General features: G+C 40.1%; 1 protein-coding gene across 1 annotated transcript; it reads right to left on the reverse strand.

Annotated features, from left to right (window-relative positions):
* Positions 1 to 239: 239 nt before the first annotated feature.
* PSKH2 (protein serine kinase H2) lies at positions 240 to 27,464 on the reverse strand. Its single transcript, XM_067017315.1, is given in 8 exon segments — positions 240 to 502; positions 505 to 537; positions 19,831 to 19,936; positions 19,939 to 20,160; positions 20,162 to 20,498; positions 24,945 to 25,036; positions 25,577 to 25,655; positions 27,460 to 27,464. Coding segments are annotated over 8 exon segments (1,137 nt in total).
* Between the last annotated feature and the right edge of the window lie 63 nt (positions 27,465 to 27,527).

Consider the following 27,527-nt stretch of genomic DNA (forward strand, 5'->3'; position numbering starts at 1 on the left):
TTTACAGCAGTAATTTTGGAGAATTTATATATTTCCTATATAAATATGGGACAAATTATAGATCAAAAAATGTTAAAAGTGAAAATCACCATTATCCAACAATAACCACATACTCCCAGGTCCTTGGAGCTTTAGGGTCTTAATCATGATGAAATTGTCCCTACTGACGTAATGCTATGAATGGAGTTAATGTATCTGGCTTGAAATTGGATAAAGTGATTTTAAAGTTCATCTGTTCACTAAAGTGCAGATAGGGGTGATTCTTCTACCTTTAAGTTTCTCTTGCTCCACATATGCCTTGATTTATGATAAGAACATCACTTAGAAGATTGTGCCGATCTGGGACTCTGTGGTTGGGGAGATGCCCTATGCATGAAGTTCTGGGAAATGACCCTCTAAAGATTCTTCATGGAAGACCCTGAAGTCATGATGACCCAGGGGTGGTCCAGGGCCTGCCCAGCTGACACTTGATGTTTAGCCTCCAAAATCAGTAGTTTGTTAAGTCCTTCGCCCAGCGGGAAATAGTTGGCCAAGGCTAAGAAGAAAAGTAAATAAATAAAATAGAATAAAGTAAATAAAATAAACACACACACAAACACACATACAGAATCATGTTCTTAATTATAAAGGTCAATGCTTATTAAATCCAAATGACTTCTTCACATAAGCCATTCGGAGATTATGTCATTAAACATGTAGTGAACGTAAAATTCCACTTTTGAAAAGACAAAAAAAAAATCTCTCTTTAGCAAAAGAAAAAAAACAAACACAAAAATTCTCTTCCAAACTCTCTGTCCAACGAATAAGAATTCTTTTCCAGAAGTCTGTCCAGTGTGCTGCCAGCAGCGATGCAAGTTTCCACATCCTGTTCACGTGAGCAGGACAAGGTGAAGCAGCTGTTGTTGGTGAACTCCACCAGTATAAGGGGAGTATCTACCCCATTGTGGTCAAGTCAGAGAGCCCCTGTGACTCCAAGAATGAGTTAGAATGGAAAGTGGAATGGACTGGGAAATAACCAACTTTTCTCTCCCTTTGAAAACGTACTCTGGACTTACGATGCCTACATCTCCACAGCCTGGAGAGAAAAGAGGACTTCGGGGAAGAATCCCTCACAGTGCCTTTCCTCTGAGCACACAGGGCCCTCATGACTCCCAGTCAGTTGCTTACAAGCAGGATTCAGCCCGTAGCAGAGATATGACATGTTCAACCAGCTATTTGATGTTTCGAGGATGTATTCTGGCAAAATCTACAGCTTTTGCACATAATTTAAGTACAATGACAGAAATTCATAGTGACTTTTGTGAGGATGGGGACAAGAGGGCTGTTGCTTTTCCTCAAACTTGTTTTCTGTGTTACTTATCAACATGTAGCACGTACCTGGAAAATACTATGGTTTTGTATCCCTCCTTATCTAGAAAGGAGAGAGATTGAGAAAGCTGACCATATATTTGCTATATTGCAAATAGCAATTTCTGGTTGATATGTGTATCTCAAGAAAAATAAGGGAATCCTTGCAAGCTATTGCTTTGTCCTTGTGGAAGGAAAAACCAAACTCCATACATAAACATCACAGCCTGCAATCTCAGCACTCTGAGAATCTGGATCAAAGAAATCAGTAAAGGAATTACTTTTCTTTTTTCCTTCAGTTTATTTAGATAAATGAGATACGAGAAATGTTTATCCCAAAAATAAAATTCCTGAAATAAATGAACACACTTGCCAAACACAGGGAAAATAAAACATAAACCTTGCAAGTCTAGACAAAACATGTCAGTAGCTGACACTCATGATGGCATGTCCTCCGATTCTGGCTAGACATTTATTTGGCCCTGGATCCAGACATATTTATCTGGGCTCATGTCTAGTTAAATGAAGTTTAAATTAGATGTCTCCAGTGGAGCATTATAAGACAAGCAACTGAATCTTTCTGGAAAGAATATAAAATATGTGCAATGAGATTTATGGAGAGCTCATTAAGATGACCAAATGAATATACATTGAAAATGCAGTTGCAGAAAATAAGGTAACTAGTGTCCTGGAAAAAAATTCTTCAGACAAAGCTCATTATTCAAACACAGGTTATAAATGACAGAATCCCTGAGCCACAAAGAACTAGAGAGTATGTAGAAGACAATTTCATGTTATATATTAGAAGAAAACAAGCACAAGGAAAAAAATGTTAAGACTTCTACTGTATTTTTATCTTCTTAATCCAAAATTTATTTTTGTCTATGTTTTATAAAGTATAAAACAGATTAATATATATACATGTATATATTCTAGAAATGCATAAAAACTGAGTGTGCATGCTCAAAATTTTTGAACTAATAGTGTTATATGACACAAAACAATCAGGTTATGGCACTACAGGTTGAATCAAATTCCTACTCTGGGGCTTCCCTGGTGGCGCAGTGGTTGAGAATCCGCCTGCTGATGCAGGGGACACGGGTTCGTGCCCCGGTCTGGGAAGATCCCACATGCCGCGGAGCGGCTGGGCCCGTGAGCCATGGCCGCGGAGCCTGTGCTCCGCAACGGGAGAGGCCACAACAGTGAGAGGCCCGTGTACCACCAAAAAAAAAAAAAAAAAAAAATTCCTACTCTGGACCAACAGTTACCTGATGACATCATTCAGTTCTGTCAGCAGCTTTCACATCCACGTTATGTCCAATGAGGCTTTCCTCACCATTTGTCTTCTTAGACATGGCCACTCCCACTCTTTGACTTGAAAATTCCCATTTGGCTTTTTTTCCACAGTCTCAGGGAGACACTGCTGTCAGCCAGCCAGTTAACCCATCTTAATGTGGAAAGAGCTGGGGATTGAGTTAAGGGGGTCTGGACCAGACAGGCTGACTGGCCACATTCAGCTCTAAACCTCAAGGTCTTGGTTTCCTCACCAGAAAAATTGGGGATCATCATATCTCCTATTAGGACCAAATTTTAAAAGTATGTGAAAAATGGTTTTCAAAGTATAAAATATTAGGTAGATTGTTGTTGCTTTTGTCGTGGTTACTATTAAATCACAATGTAACTTCCTCCTCAGTACTTCTATAGACACCTCACTAACAATATTTAGAGGACCAGAAGATGCAAATTATCCAAAACTTCTCAGACTAATTCCACTTATTATTACCATGATAAATGTGTGTCCTTAAAAAAAAAAACTGTTCTGTGTGAAGCGGTAATGAACCATGTAAAAAGAAAGACAGCACTTTCTTTCATCTCAAGCTCATCCAATTAGTTACAAATACATTGTAGTATTTGTGGACAATATGGGCCTTTTCCCGCTTTCTTCTCTCTTCCTTTGTTCATCTCTGCCTATTTCTCTGTCCTCTCTAATAGAAACTAGCTAAATTGTACAAAACAAGAACAAAAAAAGGTATAAAAGTAAAATTCAATACTAGCAATTGCACTATTAGCTTTGGAGGAATTAAATAATTTTAGAAGGATGGTATCATATTCTATTGATGTCTTGACTTCTTTGCCTCTAAACAGAGAAGTAGGGGATGATAGTAGTTTACTGCTTTCCAATTTGTTGATGAATACTTTTCTCTTAATGTGACCCAAGTGCAGGGCCTCTGAAAGAGTCTGGCTCTCTGGATCCTGCCCCAGTGAGGCTCTTGCTGGCTTATTGTTCAGCAGTCTTCCAGCTTCCCCTTCACCTGGTGCTCCCTGGCCTTCTCTGCTGTATTCCATTCACTGGCTCTGTCTTCCACCCCATCCTTTCCTGCCCTTCTTCCTCGTTCTGACAACCAGGCCCTACTTGCATCTCTAATTTTATGCATCAGCTCCCAAATTAAATTATTTGTTCAGGATTCTCTTACCTAGGGGTTGCCCACAGTTTTGTATCCTATAGCCTCTTTCACTTTCCTCCCAGGAGCCTCAGGAGTCCCCATAGAGATTCCCAGCTCCCCCTGCAAGAGACAACAGAGTCCTACATTCCAGATTCCTGTGTTAATTCTTTTCTTTTAATGAACACTGATTAATAAAGGTAATGTAATAGCTTGTGCAGAAGGTTACCAAATATACAAAAACTGACTATGTAACTAGTTTAAAAAATGAATAATATTTATATGACTAGTCAAAACTTTCATATTTCTTGGTTCCTTTGAGGCATTCCCACAGAGAATCATTATTAAAAATCATTATTAAAAGCTAGACACCACAAGCACATGCACATGCAATATAGATGCAGTCCCTAAAATTCTGGCTGCAATGTCTTAAATTTTAAACATTGTAATGGTGATCATTTTTTAATGTACAGAAATATTGAATCACTATGTTGTGCACTAAGAATTAACACAGTGTTGTAGGACAATTGTACTTCAAAAACAAACAAAACTCATAGAAAAAGAGATCAGATTTTTGGCTACCAGAGGCAGGTGGGAAGGGGGAAGAGGAATTGAATGAAGGTGGTTAAAAGGTAGAAACTTCCAGTTACAAGATAAATAAGTATTGGGGTTGTAATATACAACGAGATTTAACAATTAGCACTGCTGCATGTTATACATGAAAGCTGTTAAGAGAGTAAATACTCAGAGTTCTCATCACAAGGAAAATTATTTTTTTCTTTTTCTTTTATTTTGTATCTCTATTAGATGATGGATGTTCACTAAATTTATTGTGAAAATCATTTCATGAGGTATGTAAGTCAAATCATTATGCTGTATACCTTAAACTTATACAGTGTGGTATGTCAATGATATCTCAATAAAACTGGAAGAAAAAAATTTAAGGATTATAATTAATGTTGAAACTTGATAAATATAGAGCTTATAGAAGTAAAGTGTAATTACTGGTGGATTTAATCATAAGTTTTCATAAAACTACAAACATCTATTTTTCTAGGTAGATGGTTAAGCTATCATTCAAATCCTTGGACTAGGAGCACTCAAAGTAACATTAATCCCCTCAAAAATTGTAGTTTTTATTAAAATTTCTCTTGGTGATAACCCTCCCACAAGCATTTCCCTTCCTTCTTTGAACTTTAAGCCTATGGCCTTGGTAAGATTTCACTTAAGCTTTGCAATTAAATTTTATGTAAATGTGCCTCAAAGTACTGACAACTCTCCATAACTTTGGTAGCAGTAGACTGGGCAAAATCATTGTTCCTCATTTCAAAAAGCAAGAGATTCTGTACATCATCTTTATGTCATAGATACTTAAGCTTTTCTTCTTCCAAATATTCAAAGCAGACTTCAAATTACGTCTTATATTTGCCAAAGCTGAAACTGCTCAAAGTCAAGATTTGACTAATTATGTCACAATGCTCTATCTGTTGGGACATTTGTAAACCCTGAAAAAGTGAATAAACATTCACAAGTTATTATAAGTGACATCTAATAAAAAAATGGAGAAAGAGCCAATTAATCTTACATGAGGGTCATAAAGAAGATATTTCTGTAAGTTAAGAGGATAATTTTGAGGCTCTTGACATGGGGGGAGGGATGGTTTTAGTTCTTCACTCATAAAGAAAGTGCTGAAACTTTAAAAGGATTGGGCAGAGATTATCCTCAAAAAAAAGATGATAAGAAAAATAACAAAAAATTGAATTGGCCTTTGAATGCTAAAGCATCAGTTGCCCCATTCTTCCATACACAAAATACATTTAGAACTAGTTCCTATATTATAAGCCTCATAAACCATAATATAAATATAATATTAAATCCAGATATTTCTAAGTTTATGAAAACTTTATGCAAATAGTTCTTTTCCCCTCAACTCCATGAATTCCACTGATAAGATCAACATCAAGAAGTGTAACATAATCAAGGAAGGCAATAGCTATTTTCCACTCTAATCACTATCCCTTATGCCAAGGGTAACATCCACACAGTCAAAGTGAGATGAACCACTGTTTCAATTCTTTTTTTTAAACATTTTTATTGGAGTATAATTGCTTTACAATGGTGTGTTAGTTTCTGCTTTATAACAAAGTGAATCATTTATACATATACATATGTTCCCATATCTCTTCCTGCTTGCATCTCCCTCCCACCCTCCCTATCCCACCCCTCAAAGTGGTCACAAAGCAGCGAGCTGATCTCCCTGTGCTATGTGGCTTCTTCCCACTATCTATCTATTTTACGTTTGGTAGTGCATATATGCCCATGTCACTCTCTCACTTTGTCCCAGCTTACCCTTCCCCCTCCCCGTATCCTCAAGTCCATTCACTAGTAGGTCTGTATCTTTATTCCCGTCTTTCCCCTAGGTTCTTCTGACCATTTTTCTTTCGTTCTTTTTTTTTTAAATTCCATATATATGTGTTAGCATACAGTACTTGTTTTTCTCTTTCTGACTTACTTTACTCTGTATTACAGTCTCTAGTTCCATCCACCTCACTACAAATAACTCAGTTTCATTACTTTTTATGGCTGAGTAATATTCCATTGTATACATGTGCCACATCTTCTTTATCCATTCATCTGTTGATGGACAGTAGGGTTGCTTCCATGTCCTGGCTATTGTAAATGGAGCTGCAATGAACATTTTGGTACACGACTCTTTTTGAATTATGGTTTTCTCAGGGTATATGCCCAGTAGTGGGATTGCTGGGTCGTATGGTCATGTGGAGAAAATGGCACCCTGTTGCACAGTTGGTGGGAATGTAAACTGAAACAGTCACTACGGAGAACAGTATGGAGGTTCCTTAAAGAACTAAAAGTAGAACTACCATATGACCCAGCAAAGATAAGTGACCATATGTGTGTGGGTTCATCTCTGGGTTTTCTATCTTGTTCCATTGATCTATATTTCTGTTATTGTGCCAGGACCATACTGTCTTGATTACTGTAGCTTTGTAGTATAGTCTGAAGTCAGGGAGCCTGATTCCTCCAATTCCATTTTTCTTTCTCAAGATTACTTTGGCTATTCGGGGTCTTTTGTGTTTCCATACAAATTGTGAAAATTTTTTGTCCTAGTTCTGTGAAAAATGCCAGTGGTAGTTTGATAGGGATTGCATTGAATCTGTAGATTGCTTTGGGTAGTAGAGTCATTTTCACAATGTTGATTCTTCCAATCCAAGAACATGGTATATCTCTCCATCTATCTGTATCATTTTTAATTACTTTCATTAGTGTGTTATAATTTTCTGCATACAGGTCTTTTGTCTCCTTAGGTAGGTTTATTCCTAGATATTTTATTCTTTTAGTTACAATGGTAAATGGGAGTGTTTTCTTAATTTCACTTTCAGATATTTCATCATTAGTGTATAAAAATGCAAGAGATTTCTGTGCATTAATTTCATATCCTGCTACTTTACCAAATTCATTGATTAGCTCTAGTAGTTTCCTGGTAGCATCTTTAGGATTCTCTATGTACAGTATCATGTCATCTGCAAAAATTGACAGCTTTATTTCTTCTTTTCTGATTTGAATTCCTTTTATTTCTTTTTCTTCTCTGATTGTTGTGGCTAAAACTTCCAAAACTATGTTGAACAATAGTGGTGAGAGTGGGCAAACGTGTCTTGTTCCTGATCCTAGTGGAAATGGTTTCAGTTTTTCGCCATTGAGGATGATGTTGGCTGTGGGTTTGTCATATATGGCCTTTATTATGTTGAGGAAAGTTCCCTCTATGCCTACTTTCTGCAGGGTTTTTATCAAATGGCTGTTGAATTTTGTCAAAAGCTTTCTCTGCATCTACTGAGATGATCATATGGTTTTTCTCCTTCAATTTGTTAGTATGGTGTATCACATTGATTGATTTGTGTATATTGAAGAATCCTTTCATTCCTATGATAAACCCCACTTGATCATGGTGTATGATGCTTTTAATGTGCTGTTGGATTCTGTTTGCTAGTATTTTGTTGAGGATTTTTGCATCTATATTCATCAGTGATATTGGTCTGTAGTTTTCTTTCTTTGTGACATCTTTGTCTGGTTTTGGTGTCAGGGTGATGGTGGCCTCGTAGAATGAGTTTAGGAGTTTTCCTCCCTCTGCTATATTTTGGAAGAGTTTGAGAAGTATAGGTGTTAGCTCTTCTCTAAATGTTTGAGAGAAATTGCCTATGAAGCCATCTGGTCCTCAGCTTTTGTTGGTTGGAAGATTTTTAATCACAGTTTCAATTTCAGTGCTTGTGATTGGTCTGTTCATACTTTCTATTTCTTCCTGGTTCAGTCTCAGAAGGTTGTGCATTTCTAAGAGTTTGTCCATTTCTTCCAGGTAGTCCATTTTATTGGCATACATTTGCCTGTAGTAATCTCTCATGATCCTTTATATTTCTGCAGTGTCAGTTGTTACTTCTCCTTTTTCATTTCTAATTCTATTGATGGGTCTTCTCTCTTTTTTTCTTGATAAGTCTGACTAATGGTTTATCAATTTTATTTATCTTCTCAAAGAACCAGCTTTAATTTTATTGATCTTTGTTATCATTTCTTTTTCATTTACTTCTGATGTGATCTTTCTGATTTCTTTCCCTCTGCTAAATTTGGGGGTTTTTTGTTCTTTCTCTAATTACTTTAGGCGTAAGGTTAGACTTTTTATTTGAGATGTTTCTTGTTTCTTAAGGTAGGCTTGTATAGCTATAAACTTCTCTCTTAGTACTGCTTTTGCTGCATCCCATAGGTTTTGGGTCATTATACTTTCATTGTCATTTGTTTCTAGGTATTTTTTTATTTCCTTTTTGATTTCTTCAATGATCTCTTGGTTATTAAGTAGTGTGTTGTTTAGCCTCCATGTGTTTGTATTTCTTGCAGATTTTTGCCTGTAATTGATACCTAGTCTCATAGTGTTGTGCTCAGAAAAGATACTTGATATGACTTCAGTTTTCTTAAATTTACCTAGGGTTGATTTGTGACCCAAGATATTATCTATCCTGGAGAATGTTCCATGAGCACTTGAGAAGAATGTGTATTCTTTTGTTTTTGGATGGAATGTCCTATAAATATCAATTAAGCCCATCTTGTTTAATGTATCATTTAAAGCTTGTGTTTCCTTACTTATTTTCATTTTGGATGATCTGTCCATTGGTGAAAGTGGGGTGTTAAAGTCCCCTACTATGATTGTGTTGCTGTCGATTTCCCCTTTTATGGCTGTTAGTATTTGTCTTATGTATTGAGGTGCTCCTATGTTGGGTGCATAAATATTTACAATTGTTATATCTTCTTCATGGATCGATCCCTTGATCATTATGTAGTGTCCTTCTTTGTCTCTTCTAATAGTCTTTGTTTTAAAGTCTATTTTGTCTGATATAAGAATTGCTACTCCAGCTTTCTTTTGATTTCCATTTGCATGGAATATCTTTTTCCATCTCCTCACTTTCAGTCTGTATGTGTCCCTAGGTCTGAAATGGGTCTCTTGTAGACAGCATATATATGGGTCTTGTTTCTGTGTCCATTCAGCCAGTTTATGTCTTTTGGTGGGAGCATTTAATCCATTTACTTTTAAGGTAATTATCGGTATGTATGTTCCTATTACCATCTTTTTAGTTGTTTTCAGTTTATTACTGTAGGTCTTTTCCTTCTCTTGTGTTTCTTGCCTAGAAAAGTTCCTTTAGCATTTGTTGTAAAGCTGGTTTGGTGGCGCTGAATTCTTTTAGCTTTTGCTTGTCTGTAAAGCTTTTAATTTCTCTGTCAAATCTGAATGAGATCCGTGCTGGGTAGAGTAATCTTGGTTGTAGGTTTTTCTCTTACATCACTTTAAATATGTCCTGCCACTCCCTTCTGGCTTGCAGACTTTCTGCAGAAAGATCAACTGTTAACTTTATGGGGATTCCCTTATTTGTTACTTGTTGTTTTTCCCTTACTGCTTTTAATATTTGTTCTTTGTATTTAATTTTTGATAGTTTGATTAATATGTGTCTTGGTGTGTTTCTGCTTGGATTTAGCCTGTATGGGACTCTCTGCTCTTCCTGGACTTGATTAACTATTTCTTTTCCCATATTAGGGAGGTTTTCAACTATAATCTCTTCAAATATTTTCTCAGTCACTTTTTTGTTCTCTTCTTCTTCTGGGACACCTATAATTCAAATGCTGGTGCATTTATTGTTGTCCCAGAAGTCTCTGAGACTGTCCTCAATTCTTTTCATTCTTTTTTCTTTATTCTGCTCTGCAGTAGTTACTTCCACTTTTTTATCTTCCAGGTCATTTATCTGTTCTGCCTCAGTTATTCTGCTATTGATTCCTTCTAGAGAATTTTAAATTTCATTTATTGTGTTGTTCATCATTGTTTGTTTGCTCTTTAGTTCTTCTAGGTCCTTGTTAAACGTTTCTTGTATTTTCTCCATTGTATTTCCAAGATTTTGGATCATCTTTACTATCATTATTCTGAATTCTTTATCAGGTAGACTGCCTATTTCCTCTTCATTTGTTAGGTCTGGTGGGTCTTTGCCTTTCTCCTTCATCTGCTGTGTGTTTCTCTGTCTTCTCATTTTTCTTCTCATTTTGCTTAACTTACTGTGTTTGGGGTCTCCTTTTCGCAGGCTGCAGGTCTGTAGTTTCCATTGTTTTTGGTGTCTGTCTCCAGTGGCTAAGGTTGGTTCAGTGGGTTGTGTAGGCTTCCTAGTGGAGGGGACTAGTGCCTGTGTTCTGGTGGATGAAGCTGGATCTTGCCTTTCTGGTGGGCAGGTCTACGTCTGGTGGTACATTTTTGTTTGTCTGTGGCCTTATTATGATTTTAGGCAGCCTCTGTGCTAATGGATGGGGTTGTGTTCCTGTCTTGCTAGTTTTCTGGCATATCGTGTCCTGCACTGTAGCTTGCTGGTCGTTGAGTGGAGCTGGGTCTTGGCGTTGAAATGGAGAACTCTGGGAGATTCTCACCGCTTGATAGTACGTGGAGCTGTGAGGTGGACCAGTGTCCTGAACTTGCCTCTCCCACCTCAGTGGCACAGCCTTGACGCCTGGTTGGAGCACAAAGAGCCTGTCCTCCACATGGTCAGAATAAAAGCAAGGAAAAAAAAGAAAGAAGAAGGTAAAATAAAATAAAATAAAGTAAAAAAAAATGGACAGACGGAAACCTAAGACAAATGGTAAAAGCAAAGCTATACAGACAAAATCACACACAGAAGCATACACATACAAACTCACAAAAAGAGAAAAAGGGGAAAATATATATATATATATATATATATATATATATATATATATATATATATAATTGCTTCCAAAGTCCACCTCCTCAATTTGGGATGATTTGTTGTCTATTCAGGTATTCCACAGATGCAGGGTACATCAGGTTGATTGTGGAGATTTCATCCACTGCTCCTGAGGCTGCTGGGAGAGATTTCCCTTTCTCTTCTTTGTTTGCATAGCTCCCGGGTTTCAGCTTTGGATTTGGCCCCGCCTCTGCGTGTAGGTCACGAGAGTGTGTCTGTTCTTCTCTCAGACAGGACGGGGTTAAAGGAACAGCTGATTTTCGGGCTCTGGCTCACTCAGGCCGTGGGGAGGCAGGGGTACAGATGCAGGGCGAGCCTGCGGTGGCAGCGGTCACGTGACATTGAATCAGCCTGAGGCGCACCGTGCGTTTTCCCAGGGAAGTTGTCCCTGGATCACAGGACCCTGGCACTGGTGGGCTGCACAGGCTCCTGGGAGGGGAGGTGTGGGTAGTGACCTGTGCTTGCACACAGGCTTCTTGTGGTGGCAGCAGCAGCGTTAGCGTCTCATGCCCGTCTCTGGGATCCACGCTGAGAGCCGCATCTCATGCCCATCTCTGGAGCTCCTTTAAGCAGCCTTCTTAATCCCCTGTCCTTGCGCACCAGGAAACAAAGAGGCAAGAAAAAGTCTCTTGTCTCTCCAGCAGCTCCAGACTTTTCCCGGACTCCCTCCTGGCTAGCTGTGGCAAACTAGCCCCCTTCACGCTATGTTCACACAGCCAACCCCAGTCCTCTCCCTGGGATCCGACCTCCGAAACCCGAGCCTCAGCTCCCAGCCCCACGCCCGCCCCAGCGGGTGAGCAGACAAGCCTCTCAAGCTGGTGAGTGCCGGTCGGCATGGATCCTCTGTGCGGGAATCTGTCCACTTTGCTCTCCGCACCCCTGTGGCTGCACTCTCCTCCATGGTTCTGAAGCTTCCGCCCTCCGCCACCCGCAGTCTCCGTCCACGAAGGGGCTTCTAGTGTGTGGAAACCTTTCCTCCTTCACAGCTCCCTCCCACTGGTGCAGGTCCCATCCCTATTCTTTTGTCTCTGTTTTTTCTTTTTTCTTTTGCCCTACCCAGGTACGTGGGGAGTTTCTTGCCTTTTGGGAAGTCTGAGGTCTTCTGCCAGCATTCAGTAGGTGTTCTATAGGAGTTGTTCCACAGGTAGATGTATTTCTGATGTATTTGTGTGGAGGAAGGTGATCTCCACGTCTTACTCTTCCGCCATTTTGAACCTCCTCTGTTTCAATTCTTACAAACACTCACTATTTGTGATTGAGTTTAAAAGAAGATATACATACATTCAATTTAAGGTAAATCAGAGAAGAGATGAAGAAAGTGACAAGCAGAAAATGAAGTCCAATTTGAAAGATTTATAATCTTTAAATTATTTTCTGTAAAACAACTTTTAAAGTAAAAATATCATTAAAGAAATATTAAGCACCACTTTTTTGTGAGCAGAAGTACTTAGGCACTAAAACACAGGAATAGGAACCAAATTACAAGAATTATGGCCTGAGATACAGAGTAATGTTCATTATTGGCATTCTAATCAGGATGGAAAGAGAATGAACGGTAGTTAAAGGACCAAATCATCTGCTCTCCTTTCCTTTTTTTTCCTACTTAATAACCTGAGCAGAGGAGAAATATAGTAAAGAAAAAATGTGAGAAACTAGTGAAGATAAGGAGATAGTAAGAAACTGGGGTCATGGCTGGTGAGCATAATCCATCAGATCTGTTCCTTCCAAGGGAACATATCAGTAAATTTTTTCCTAACAGTACAGCAATCGTAGGTGAATCTAAGCATATGGGCACCACTTTCTATTAAACTCCATGTGGGTTATTTTTTAAATATCTTTTTAGGGCTTCCCTGGTGGTGCAGTGGTTAAGAATCTGCCTGCCAACTCAGGGAACACAGGTTCCAGCCCTGGTCCGGGAAGATCCCACATGCAGAGTAGCTAAGCCCATGCACCACAACTACTGAGCCTGTGCTCTAGAGCCCACGAGCCACGACTACTGAAGCCTGGAGCCTGTACTCTGCAATAAGAGAAGTCACAGCAATGAGAAGCCCGCACACCACAATGAAGAGTAGCCCCCACTCGCCACAACTAGAGAAAGCCCGCGCACAGCAACGAAGATCCAACGCAGCCAAAAACAAATAAAATATTTTATTTTAAAATATATATATATATCTTTTTAATACCAGTGTTTATCCTTGTCAGCTAGCTAATATAGTTATGACTCACTTTATTATCAATTTACTTCACACCAAAAAAAAGATTACTGTGATATAGTGGAGATAATTAGGCAAAATATGTGATTCTCACCTCATTGGCAAGAATGTGTAATTGACTTATCATTAATATTAAAATGCTAACACCACACTTTTCTCACTATTCCATTTAAAAGGTGAGACAGGTACACTTGATAACTATATATTTTCTCTCTCTCCCTCCATATATATATATATATATATATATATATAATATGTATACATATGTACATATATATATATAATATGTATACATATGTACATATATATATACATATATATGTTGCTTAAGCAAAATTCAAACTTTCAGTCCCAATGTTTCCCATATTAATAGTAATAATAACAGAAATATATATATAGCACTGACATATATAGCACTGACTACATACGTACTAACATATAAATCTATTTTAAGCACTTTACATCTATTAGCTCATTTGATCTTCACAACAATCCTGTTAGGCAGACACTATCATTATTTCTGTTTTACAAATGAAGAAACTGAGATACAGAAGAGTTACACAGTAAATGGCACAGCTAGGAGTGAAAGGCAGCCAGTATCGCTCCAGACTGTGCTGTCAACATTTACACTACACTACTTTACAAAAGACTCATATAAATATGCATTCACATGCACACAAATGCTCTAAAAGCCTTATTTTTTACTAGTCAACTTATTCCGTTTCCTGTGCTTTTGCATATGTTGTTCTGCCTACTTAGAATGTGCTCATCTCCCTTTCACAAACTCCTACTCTTCCACCAAGTCACAGCACAAATGTCCCCTTCTCCAGGAAATCTGACCCAGCTTTCCTACACAGTGAGAGGCCCTCTTCCCTTGCTCCATGGACTTTGAGCCTTTTTTCCTATGTGTATCACAGCCTTCATATTTGAAGAGATACATAGTAATATGTGGACTGTCAGACAAAAGCTCTAGATCCCTAAGAGCAGGGACACTGAGCATTTTTCATGTGGGTATTCCCCAAGCTGAGCTTGATTCCTAACAGAAAGAAAGCCTAACCAGGAAGAAGGAATGGGTGGAGACACACAAGCATGCATCAAATGGTCTCCAGGAGAATTATGGATGAGACTCCAGCACGAGCCCTGCCACCATGCTGAAAGCCATCAAGATGGCATTGGTGACCAAGTAGATAAGCAAAGATCTCCCTCACACAGTGGGGAGGAACTCTTTGCTCTCTTCCACCTCTTTTCCACCATGTGCTGTGTCTTGCTACCCTGGTTGCTCCTCAGGCATTGCCGGGAGCACCTGGAATGGGGAACCCCCAGCTCTATCCTGCAAACCCAGTAAAACAAATGCAGCCTTTAAACCACCCGAATATTCCAGAATGAATCTAATAAATTCAGCAGCTAAAAATATGAGTTATCTAATAGTCTACCATACCATAAATTAAAATTTGTATTCTGTGCTCAGTGCAGTGATGGTTGACATCCATTTACTCATGTAGGTATAAATCAAAATCTCAATTTTTAAAAGCAATTTAGTTTTAAGAAATGTGTTGTCCATGCTTACCTCTTTGTGATATAATATTGGAGACGGGTCGAAAAATATGACAGAATCCCAGCCTTCAAGGAGCCTACAATATCTTAGAAAGATGACACATAGATTAAATGTCAAAACAAAAGAAGTTTATGGTAATCCTGAACAGTATTCAGAAAAGGAAAGAACAACAGTGGAATGATCATAAAAGCTTCATGAAAAGGAATGTATTTCACACCAAAATCAAGAAAAATTAAACATTAACATTATAGCTAATTTTTTGCCTAGACATGGGTGAGACTAGAGTACAGATCTGCCAGGTGTCTAGTAAAATATCAGCTATTTATATTAAATATGTCTCTCTTCTTCACCATAAGAGATCTCTGGATGTTCTGATCCTATTTATTTCACTCTTCCATCTGACTTCTAGAGAAAAGAAGTGATTCACACAATGTGTCACACCTGGAATTTCAGTTATAGACAACAGAACTTTTTAAAAAGACAATGCAAATCTATCATCTTACTGTTTTGCAGGTCAAAAGTTTGAAATGGATCTTAGGGACTAAAATCAAGGTGTCAGAAAAGACGTGTTCCTTTCAGAAGTTCTAGGGGAGAATCTGTTCCCTGTATTTTCCTGCTTCTAAAGACCACCCACATTTCTTGGCTCCTTGTGACCCCTTCCTCCACCCTCAAAACACATTAATCCAACCTATCTTTCTGTCTTCACATGTCCTCTAACTTTGACCCTTCTTCCTCCCTGTTACATATAAAGACGCTTGTGATCACATTGGGCCCACCCAGATAATCCAAGATAATCTCCTCATCTCAAAACCCTTAATTTAATCATGTCTGCAAATTTCCTTTTGACCTGTAAAGTAATATAGCCACAGATTCTGGGTATTAAGATGTGGGCATCTTTGTGGGGGCGGGGGGGCATTTTTCTGTCTATCACACCTATGCTTCCAGACTTGATGGTCACCCTGGTTTTTAAATAAAATTGGTGCATTTAGAAATTACTAGACTTCTTGATAGGTATAGACAACAATATTATGAGAGAGGAAACATGCTGATACCCTTATTTGAGTCTATCGACATGGTTCCTTGGTGTTATGGAATGAATGTTTGTGTCCCTCCAAAATTCATATAGAGAAGCCCTAACCCCTAGTGTGGCTGTATTTGGAGATGAAATTTCTAAGGAAGTAATTATGGTTAAATGAGGTCATTATGGTGGGGCCCTGATCTGATAGGATTAGTGTCCTCATAAGAAAAAAACACCAGAGAGTTCATTCTCTCTTTCTCTGCATGCACACAAAGAAGAGGTCAAATGAGCACACAGTGAGATGGCAGCTGCCTGTGAGCCAAGAGAAGAGGCCTCAGAATGAAACCTACCTTGCTGGCATCTCAATCATGGACTTCCTTGACTCTAGACCTGTGAGAAACAAAGACACTTGGTAATATTAAAAGAAAATGTTAATATGTAGACATGTGTGGCTGACAAGCAGGGGGAAGACAGCCAAGGGGATATAAATCCAATAAGTTATTAAAAGCAGTTGCACTTCTGCTCTGTGGTATGTGCTTTCAGTACTCTGGGGCTACAGACAGGCATTTCCTCAAGAAACAGAGCATGACATCATGGAGATATCAGTGCTCCATCCTGCCGCTGAGCCCCTCTTTTCGGTATGTGCGTATACTCTTCTCTTTTGGAGTGCTTTGCTTCTGAAATTCAGCACCTCGATCTTTTTCAGCATCACCCTTGGGCTTCGGGGGTCATTCTGCCTTGATCCCAGAGAGCAGTGAGTATTGGCCACAGCATTCTTATCACCACCACCCCCACGGGTCAGCAGAGAGGGGTGGGAGTGAAGACCTAGGTCACCTGCCTCAGGCTGGAACAATGCTGTGGGATGAGGCTCTCTTCCATGGCCTAGGCCTCCTCCCCTACCCATCCTGGTTCCCTCACCTGTGTCCATGGGAGTCTATCCTTAATAAATTACTTGTACATGAACCCTCTTCTCAGGGCTGCCTTCTGAGGAACCTGATGTTAGAAACCCTCTGAATTAAACCTGACAAAAGGATCTCTTAATAGAATAATTGTTTATTATATTTGCACATTAAAAAAAAAAAACATTGTGATATCTAGTCCAAATGTGGCCCTAATGGACCAGGCCCCCTGGAGCCACACTTTATGTGGTCTCCTTGCATGTGGTATCTGGGTTGGCCTAGCACTCACAGTAGCCAATAGAATGAGGCAAAAGGGATGCTGTGCCATTTCCAAGCTCAGCCTTGAAGAGGACTGGCGACTTCTTGTCTCCCTCTTGGAATAATGCCTTTTGGAAAGCCTAAACCTCCATGTAAAACATCTGACTGCCCTGATGAAGAGACCACGTGGAGAAACCCCATGAAGAGAAAAGGGCCCTGAGATGCACAGAGAGAGAAGAGAGAAAAAGGCTGGGTGGTCCCAGTGACCTAGTTAATCCAGCTTTCCCACCAAGAGGGCAGCCATTTGAGGGGTCATCAAGGCTATTCCATCCCAGTCAAGAACCATGTGGAGCAGAAGTGTCACCAAGCTGAGCCCTGTCAACCCACAGAATCATGAGTTATGATAAAATGGTTGTTATTTTAAGGCGTTAGGTTTAGGGAAGCTTTGTTATTCGGCAAGAGATAACCAAAACAGAAATATATGTTCTTTGTAAACAAAACCAAAACAGAAATACAGATATACTCAAACTATAAAGAGGAAAACCAAAATGGTACATAATCCGTAAACCGGGAGATAAGCTCTGTTAACATTATACTGCATTACACTGTATTTCCTCAAAGACTTTTTCCTTTGCATACGTTTTCCCACATGATTTGTGTTAATACCATTTGTGTTAATACTACACAATTTGTATTCTGTGTTTTTTTTTAAACTTGGCAGTATATTGGAAATATTTTCCAATATCCTTATAATTTTTAAACATGTATATAGGGACTACCGTATGAATGTTCAATAATTTATTCAAACATTCTCTTAGCGTTCTTTTCAATTGTCCACTTTTGTAGTAGAGCCCAGATGAGCCTCTTGACACTGAAATCTTTGCTGCATCTGAGATTATTTCCTTAGATTCTTAAAAGTGGAATTAGTAGATCAAAATACAGAAACTTTTAAAAGTTCTAGATGTATCTTTTCAAGCTACTTTCCAAGAAATCTACAGCAATTCATCTTCTACCAGTAGTGAATAACAGGGCTAATCTTAGTACTCTTAGCAGCAATGAGTAGAATTAAGTTGAGTGTTTTTTTTTTTTATCTTTATCAGTTTGAAAGACAAAGAAAAGACATTGTTGCCTTCATTTGCATTTCTTTGGTCATTAGTGAAGCTAGACATTTTTTTCAAGCTTTTAATAATCAGTGGTTTACATTGTTTGTGAATTCTTCCCATCCTTTCCTATCTCCCTATGTAAGTCTCAGTTCTCAATTGTCAGTTTGTATCAGTTTTTTTTTAAACATATACATGTAGTATAAGATATTAAATCTGTCAGAGTACAGACAATATTATTTTTTAATTTGTTATTTAGCTTTCAATTTTGCTTAAGATGTTATACATATAGATGTTACAGTTTAAGTAGGTAAAATCAAACTATCCATACTTTTCTTTATGAGGGAAAAAAAGCCCTTTTATAGTTAAACATAAAATAAATTTGCTCAACATGAAGTGAATTTCCTATTTTGTCAGGCTTTCCACAGAGAAGTATTGGTAACTTTCCTTCCGTAAACAAAACAAAAAAGTTAACACATTCATAAACACTGGGAGTTCCTAGTTTAAACAATGGATAAATATTTTACGCAAACTGTGAAGTTAAACATTTCACTGAGGAAACACTACATCTCAAAAAGGGTGTGGATTGGGCTTCCCTGGTGGCGCAGTGGTTGAGAATCCGCCTGCCAATGCGGAAGACACGGGTTCGTGCCCTGGTCCGGGAAGATCCCACGTGCCGCGGAGCAACTAAGCCCGTGAGCCATGGCCGCTAGGCCTGTGCGTCCGGAGCCTGTGCTCCACAACGGGAGAGGCCACAACAGTGAGAGGCCCGCATACCGCAAAAAAAAAAAAAAAAAAAAAAAAAAAGGGTGTGGATCATCTAGAATCAAGGCAGGAAATCTCTCATCAAACACCCAAGCAGCATGCTGAGCCTCTGAGTACACATTAATCTACTCAGCTGGCTCAGGCTCTGCATGATGATTCGAGAAACAACAGCAAACTCACTCATCTACTTGACTGTCAATGTCATGTGCTAACCACAGACAACTCAGTAATTGAGGCTCTTGCTACCTTGAGACCAGTGGCTCTCAGCCAGGGGTGATTTTGCCCCGTTGGGGACATTTAACAATGTCTGGAGACAGGGCTTCCCTGGTGGAGCAGTGGTGAAGAATCCGCCTGTCAATGCAGGGGACACGGGTTCGAGCCCTGGTCCAGGAAGATCCCAGCAAATAAGCCTGTGCGCCACAACTACTGACCCTGCGCTCTACGAGCCCATGAGCCACAAGTACTGAAGCCCGCGTGCCTAGAGCCCATGCTCGGCAACAAGAGAAGCCACTGCGATGAGAAACCCGCGCAACACAACGAAGAGTAACCCCCGCTCGCTGCAACCAGAGAAAAGCCCGCGCGCAGCAACAAAGACCCAAAGCAGCCAAAAAAATAAAATTAAAATAAAAATAGTTCTTTTAAAATAAAAAAACAGTGTCTGGAGACAATTTTGATTGTCACAACTGGGGGAAGGTGTGTATCTAGTGTAGCTACTAGAAATCAGTATCTACCGGTATCTGCTAGTAGTGTACCTACTGGTACCTAGTTGGTAGAGGCCAGGGATGCTGCTAAACATCCTACAATGCACAGGACACCCCATCACCTCTTCCCACCCCACCCCCAATAAAGAATCATCCCACCCTAAATAGCAATAGAGCTAAGGTTGAGAAACCCTATTCAAGACCAAGTCAGTAGAAAGAAAGTGAGCGCTTCCATCTCCTGTATAATTATATTTGCCTTTCAGAATCTCCCTGTAAAGTCTCATATGGCTTTCACCATCAAAAGGCAGGAATCTACGAAGTAAAACATACGTGATTGGGCCTTAAAAGCCCACATGTCACCTGCACTGGTGTAAGGTTTCCTTAGCAAAATCTCGGAGGCTATTTAATATGGGGTCCCACAGAGCATGCTCACTGTCCAGTCACCCTTTTTGTTCCCAGAGTGTGCCAAACCAAAATCTGTGATAAAAAATTTTGACTCTGCACCTGGGTGATAACACAAGAGATTTTCGGGCTTTAGGTCCCTGTAAGTTATTTTCAATGCGTTGCAAATACCTCATGCCATCAGCAACCATGTGGAGGATTCTGACAGCGTCCTGCTCCGTAAAGTATCCCTGAGAGATGAGTCCATCAAAGAATTCCCCTCCTGTAGCCAACTCCATCACCATGTAAACTTGATCTTGGGTCTCAAAGATCTCCAGGAGCTGCACGATGTAATGATAGCTAACCCACCGCAGGATGGAGAACTCAGACTCACACGCCTCTCTGCCTTCTCTCATTCTGGTTTCCATCACTTTTATTGCAAAAGGTTTCTTGGTGGTCTTCTGCTCCACTCTGACAAACTTGCTGAAACTGCCTGTCCTGATAAGAGCCTTGATATCATATCTGATGGAAGAAAAACCAAATAAATCTGTTACCCTCTGAAGTGATGATTTTCAAAATTATTTAATTAGATGCTTTATATCATCTTTTCTAGCTTTATATTCCCCCCATCCAATGTCCTTGCATAACTGTGTTCATTATTTTCGAAAGTTACCCCAAATCCTCTTTGGAAATGGAGGCAAGTGATATAAAAGTAATTAGTTGGTAGAAAGGTAAATAATCTTAATAAAAATAGCTACCATTTATTACACATTTATTATGTGCCAGGAATTTTAGTTTTTTAATCCTATCCTATAAAATTCCTGCTGGGTGATATTTAAAAGTTAAGTTATTTCCCAAGGCCACACAGATTGTATTGATAGTTGCAATAGATGGGATTTAAATCCAATTCCTTCAAATGCATTTCTCCAAAATTTCCTTGAAGAATTTTGGGACCTCCATCTACCATTTTCTTTCCTCCCTCCAACTCTTGTTTTTATCATTCTGCAACAGAAACCACCAAACCAGGTGGAGGGAATAAAAAAGAAGCTTAATCCTATTTAAAACTTCTCCAAAGATGGAGGAAACCATATCAGGAGACAGGGTACAAAGAGTAGGCTTCCTCATGTTACTAGACTGTGAGCTCTCAGTCCCAGGCATAACTCGTATCTCACCCAAGGTATCGCCCCAAGTCGCTCCTCAGTAGATGTACCATTGCGAAAGTCAGCATGGTTGCGCTATTATAAGTGCAGCTTTCAGAAGACGGGTGGTGGTGGTGTCAGGACCCCCTCGCAGCCAGCAGCTCTCATAGTTCCCCCTACCTGATGCCACTGCACTTGCAATTTTACACAGCCAACAAAATTTTAACCTGAGATGTATGTCAGTAATGTTTAAAGTAATCATCTCTCAGAAAGACCAGGAAGTCAGCTAGGATTTCAAAGGCTAGGGATCTTAAACTTTAGTTACCTGTGTTAATGTCTATGTGAATTTAAGAATCCTATCAAAATTTAACCTTCTATCTTTATTTAAGAAATGTTGAGAAAGTGCTTGACTTAGAATCATGATTTTAAGCTGGAAAGAATATTAGAGAATGATTTAATCCAACCCCTCATTTTACAAATGAAGACATTCGTAAAACCAATCAGGTTAGCTGATTGGTTGTTTAATTTGTGAGTGAGGATTAGAACCCAGGTCTCCTTACTTGCATCATAATTTGGTGCTTTTCCCACTTTACTAAAACTTCTCCCAGGTAAGAATGCCAGCGAATGGCATGTACTCACGGAGGATACAGGGAGAAGGTAATTCTTTAACTCACATACTGAATACCAAAGATTCAAATGCAAATATCAATCTGTACTTTAAACAGCCTTACTTCTTTTTGCTGAGTTTATTCTTCCTGTAGTTTTTTTCATTTGTCTACTTACTTATTCGTTATATTCCTGTGCTTACTGAATAAAAATGGCATTTGGCTGTACCAGCTTACAGAAAATAGCTTTGTTCTGTATGGTGCATTTAATTTTCTGGCCAATTACCTTATCAAAACAGATAGCAATTTAGTAATCTTAAATGGATTCTGTCCCCTCTTCTCTTTCCAACTCTGCTTTTTTTATTCACATGCACTCCCAGTGTGATTTTGAAGATAATCACAGGCATTTCAAATTCTGTTGCTTTGCAGACCAACACATTGCCTCTAATGTCGATGAAAGCACTTTGCAAAACTAATTTATCACTATGCCCTCAAAACTGCAGGAAAATTCATTTGCTCATGGGATTAATCATCAGCTATCAGACGAATTACCATTTCTAAGGAACTATACTCTCACTCAAATAAAAGGAGTGTTATTCAACACTGTTACAGGCCTTCATAAACCAAATGTTTAAAAAAATGCCAGTAATTTGGCATTGGAAGAAACAGTAAGCTTTAAGCCAAAATTTATAGTGCAAATAAATGCTTTCAGATAACAAACGTCCCACAACAAAAGCCTGAAGCTGTGGCCTTGCTTGTGAGCCCTTGATGGCCATGGATGGTGACTATTTTTATGAGGATGTGACAATTTTTATGACAATGGTGACTATTTTTATGACTTGGGTGGCTATATCTTGTGTAGTGCCTGGCACAGAGCAGACAGCAATAAATGTTGAATGAGAGAATCATTCACTGAATGAATATTATTTCCAAATTATCACCTTATTTTGAAAACATGAAGAATGGAATCAGGCATGGGAGGATGCATCTACAAGGCCAATCCACCTCCTCCACTTCCACCCTCCACTCCCACCCTCTCACAAAGCAGCCTCAAAGTCAGGTTTATAGGTCATGCAATTTTACATCATCCCAGAGATGATAAGAAACAAAATTATTACTTTGACCTCAGCTGCCACAAACTGAACATGATTTTTAAAAAATGAAACACGGAAACAATAATAATATTGCAACCAGTTTGACAGAAGCAATTGTAATGAACTCCCAAGAAGAAAATGAATATAGTCAGACTTAAATTCTATCATCTATCATTTGGGCTCACAATGGAGAGGAAAGACAACTGTTCTAGACCCAGTTCTGTCACCAACTTGGATAAGTCACTTAACCTTTGGGGGCTCAATTAATTCCTCATTGGTTAAAGAAGAGCCTTTAGTTAGTCTCTAAAGCTTTCCAGTATTGAGATCCTCTACTTCTATGACTTTGTAATATTCTAAGGGTCTGGGACTAACCTGGAGGTGGAGGTTATGAGGGAGGATAAAGACTAGACCAGACCCCCTGGCCACAGATGACCAGAGATACCACCCAATCAATTCAGTCTTGACAAGACCCCATATCCCCTCTGATTCAAGTTCAGTTGCATCAGCCAACTTTGTTATTCTCTAAGCTTAGCAGATACTAGACTAATCCTCAAGTCATCCTTGTACCAGAATTTCCCAAGGATGCCAGGAAATGGCTCTGCATAGACTCTGGTAATAACACTGTGATGAGGTGAGCACATAATCCTAGGACTAGAAGCATCCCTGAGAATCCAGTCAAGCCATCTACCACTGTGTCCAACCAAACGCTGCAGAGTGGAGGGGATTCCATGATGTCCTTCCTCCACCTGGCCAACATGGGGCACTCTGAGGAAATTCTTTCTCAGGCCAACCAACCAGCCAGCCTTCCTTGCTCATTTCTTACATGGTCATCTTATGCAGACAATAACAGTATCTACATGAGGACCTGCACCATGCACTGTGCAGAATCATTTACATATATTACTTAATCATCCTCACAGCATTCTTACGAGGCAATTATTATTATTCCCATTTTACAGAGGCGGAAATTGAGGAAGGAAAAATGCTAAGGAACATTCCCAATGCCACACAATAGAAAAGACAGGAGTGGATCTCAAGTCTGGTTGATTCAAAGCCCTGTTTCTATTCCACTAGTTATGATCTCCTTTTCTAGAATGTAACAGAAGATCCTTCACACAACCCAGCCCCAGTGTATCTATGGCAACCCTCCCCCCACTCCACCCCTCCAGGGGCTGTGTGGGTGGGAGGCCTTCCTCCTGCCCAGGGCTCTGAGGTCAGAGATTCTCTCCCTCTCCTCCCTGAGGCTCCTTCTACTTCTTCAGTCTTTTTTAAAAAAATTTATTAATTTTTTTTTGGCTGCATTTTTATTTTTGGCTGCATTGGGTCTTCATTGCTGTGTGCGGGCTTTCTCTAGTTTCAGCAAGTGGGGGTTACTCTTTGTTGCGGTGCGCGGGCTTCTCATCTGTTGTTGCAAAGCATGGGCTCTGGGTGCACGGGCTTCAGTAGTTGTGGCTCCCGAGCTCTAGAGCGCAGGCTCAGTAGTTGTGGTGACCGGGCTTAGTTGCTCCGCGGCATATGGGATCTTCCCAGACGAGGGCTCGAACCCATGTCCCCTGCATTGGCAGGCGGATTCTTAACCACTGCGTCACCAGGGAAGTCCCTACTTCTTTAGTCTTGAACTTTCCCTATCTTCAGCCCTTCCCCCCCTCTTTCAAAGAGAAATTGCACTGGACACTTGCTAAAAACATCAAGGAAGACTTTATTCCAGACTGTTGCAAGAGGGGTCAAAACTACTGCGAGGGGAGAAACTGAACTCAACTGTTGAAACACAAGGCAAGAGAGTTGTTAAGGCTGGAGTGAGCTTGTAGGAAATTACTAAAGGGTACTAGGGGAGGAAGGGGTGTCATGGAAGTGAGATTCCTACCCTCCCACAGAGACTGGTAGATAGAGCCTCGATCTTTCTTTGATTACATTTCAAAAGGTTGGCGCCCAGGTCCTTGAGAAAGACATTCCTGGGTTGTAAAAGATTTACATCTCAAAGGGGCAGAGACGATTTAGGGAGGTCTGGGGCCTTTGATCAGAAAGAAGCCTAAGGTCCGGTCAAGTCGAGGGGAACTTTAAGGTCGCCTCGGTCAGAGACTCACCTTGCTCAGCCCAGCCCCTCCGCCTGTAGTTCACGCCGCGCTTTACCCGGCGAGGACCCGGGGGTCGAACTTGGCGCGGAGGCGGACCGCCTGCATCCTTTGAGACTCCGGGGCGGCCTTGGCCTTGACTCTCGCGCTCTACCAGGGCTGACGCGGGCGGCTGGCGCCACAACCCATGGCCACGGCGGGGAGTGGGGCCCGAGGCTCCCGGTGCGGGCGCCCACTTATCCCCGGCTAGCAGAGGGGGCAGAACTGAGCGCCCCGCCCAGGGACCCTCGTTAGGAAGAAGGCCCGGCCTACAGTCCGGCCGCCTTGATCCGCACTGACCACTTATCCACAGTAGAGCTTGACGTGGTAAAAGCAAAGTGGCCGAGAAGTCAGGAGCCTGGGCTTAATTCTCAAGGGCTCAGTTTTCTCATCTGTGAAATGAGGACGTGAACATATAAAGTTATATAGTTTAGAAAGGAGATCTTCCTTCTAAAGGACTTTTATGTCTCCAAGGCAGAGCACACTCATATCCAGATGATATGAACATTAAATATAATATTTTTAAGCTCTAAGAGCTTATAATATTTAAAGTATAAACTATCACTGTCCTCTATTGCATTAATTGAGCACACTAGTCTGTGTCTGGCACTCTGCTATAACTCCTACATCTGTAAGACACATGAGCCTCACCCTCTTGAGTGATGCATCTGAGACAGAAAAACTCTGTCTAGAACCCAGCCCATACACTTGGCAAATACAAGGGTAAAATCTGTGGGGGGGAAAAAATAGTATTAATTATGTATAATATTAATTATTAATTGTAATTATTATATAATCTATTTTGTCTATTTCATCCTTGTTTTCATAATTATTTATACATGAGTATATATTATATGTTATACATATCGTTTTAGTAAATGATATTTTATGTATTGGTCAGATATCAATATACTGACTATGTATAATTTACATTGATAAATTGTATATAATTGATGCGTGGGGAGTGAAATTCAGTCAAAACCAGCCAGGCACGTCAAGATCAGGTACCCTTCAGAGGTTGTGGAGCCAGAAGTGAGGGCCAAGTCCCCCAGTCTAGTGCTCTTGCAATGGTCATATCCTTTCTAATTTCGTTTAATGTTTAGTTTGGCTTAACAGAGACCATCTGTGATGAATCAATTAGTCATGGATTTGCCCAGAAGAACTGTATTTTGAAGGAAAATTTAAAATATGACTTGGGTTTAGCTTAGAGAAAATGAGCCCGCCCTGCAAAAGGAACTTAAGTGCCAAATAATAATAGACTTTTCATGAATCTCAAGATTCGCCAGGTACTGGGAAACAAAGAGAGAAAGTTGGTTGTAAGCAGGTGAAGAATTCGTGCTTTTGTGTCTCAAGTTTTTAACTAATTCTCAGAATAGGCAAAATAAGCAGAACGGAAAAGAGAAGAAAGGGGAGGAGATGGAGAGAAGTAAAACGTTCGCGTGCTGCTCAAAGAGCAAGCTCTCCTGGTCCGGAGCACAGGGCTGTGAGGATACATGCGGCCCAGCAGATCGGAAGCGTCCACCGTGAATCCTGGCCCTGGGCAGCGGTGAACGGCCTGCCTCAGTCCCGCGAGGCAGTCCCTCTAGGCAGCTGGCCGCCCAGCAGGGAGAGCTTTGTCAAGATCCTCCTACTAAGCCTGAATTTTCCTTGAAACTTGGCTAATACAATCACTGGGTTTTAAGCTCTTTAGAAATGAAAACAGTAAATAGAAACCACTGGTTAGTTCTCTTTTGGAAAGCACCAACTCTTAAATGGAAATGTTGTTGACAGTATAAATCCCGTTCCGGGACACAAAATTTACTTACACGCATTCAAAACTTTTAAGGGTTTTCACCAAGCTTTAAAATGTTAACCACACATCTTCAGTGTGTTCTTTTAGTCCAACTAACCCCTCCAAAACGATCAGTAATGTGTAGAATAGCATCCTACTGGGTCTCCTGTGTGCATTTCTCTTTATTGTGCATAATTGCCTCATTGTTTTGGAGACCACGCAAACATTGTTTGGGACCACCTGCTATTTACACATTAATTATTTATAGTTATTTAAATTATATATTTTATCCTAATTGAAGTAATAAAATTGTTCAAGTAAGTTTTAGACTTAAGGCCCATTTTATTATTTTTATTTTTTATTTTTTGCAGTATGCGGGCCTCTCACTGTTGTGGCCTTTCCCGTTGCGGAGCACAGGCTCTGGACGCGCAGGCTCAGCGGTCATGGCTCACGGGCCCAGGCGCTCCGCGGCATGTGGGATCTTCCCAGACCGGGGCACGAAGCCGTGTCCCCTGCATCGGCAGGCGGACTCTCAACCACTGCGCCACCAGGAAGCCCTAGACTTAAGGCCCATTTAAAATGAACTTTTATTTTTATGTCCTTGTGTTTAGTGCTTATAAATGGCTTCCTGTAACACTCACACCAGTTGAAGAAATGAAAATGGTGTTCAACATCTGATTCTGTGCTAAACTTTACTCTAGTGGTGTTTTCTGAAGAGGATTAAATAAATTGAACCTCCAGTTTCTAAAGAAAAAGAACTTACCTCATCCTCAACTCCCACTTAGTACCCCAAAGTCAAAAATTCTCATTAAATTGTCAGCCATAATGTTC

Source organism: Kogia breviceps, chromosome 17, assembly GCF_026419965.1.
Source record: "Kogia breviceps isolate mKogBre1 chromosome 17, mKogBre1 haplotype 1, whole genome shotgun sequence".
NCBI classification, from domain to species: Eukaryota; Metazoa; Chordata; class Mammalia; order Artiodactyla; family Physeteridae; genus Kogia; species Kogia breviceps.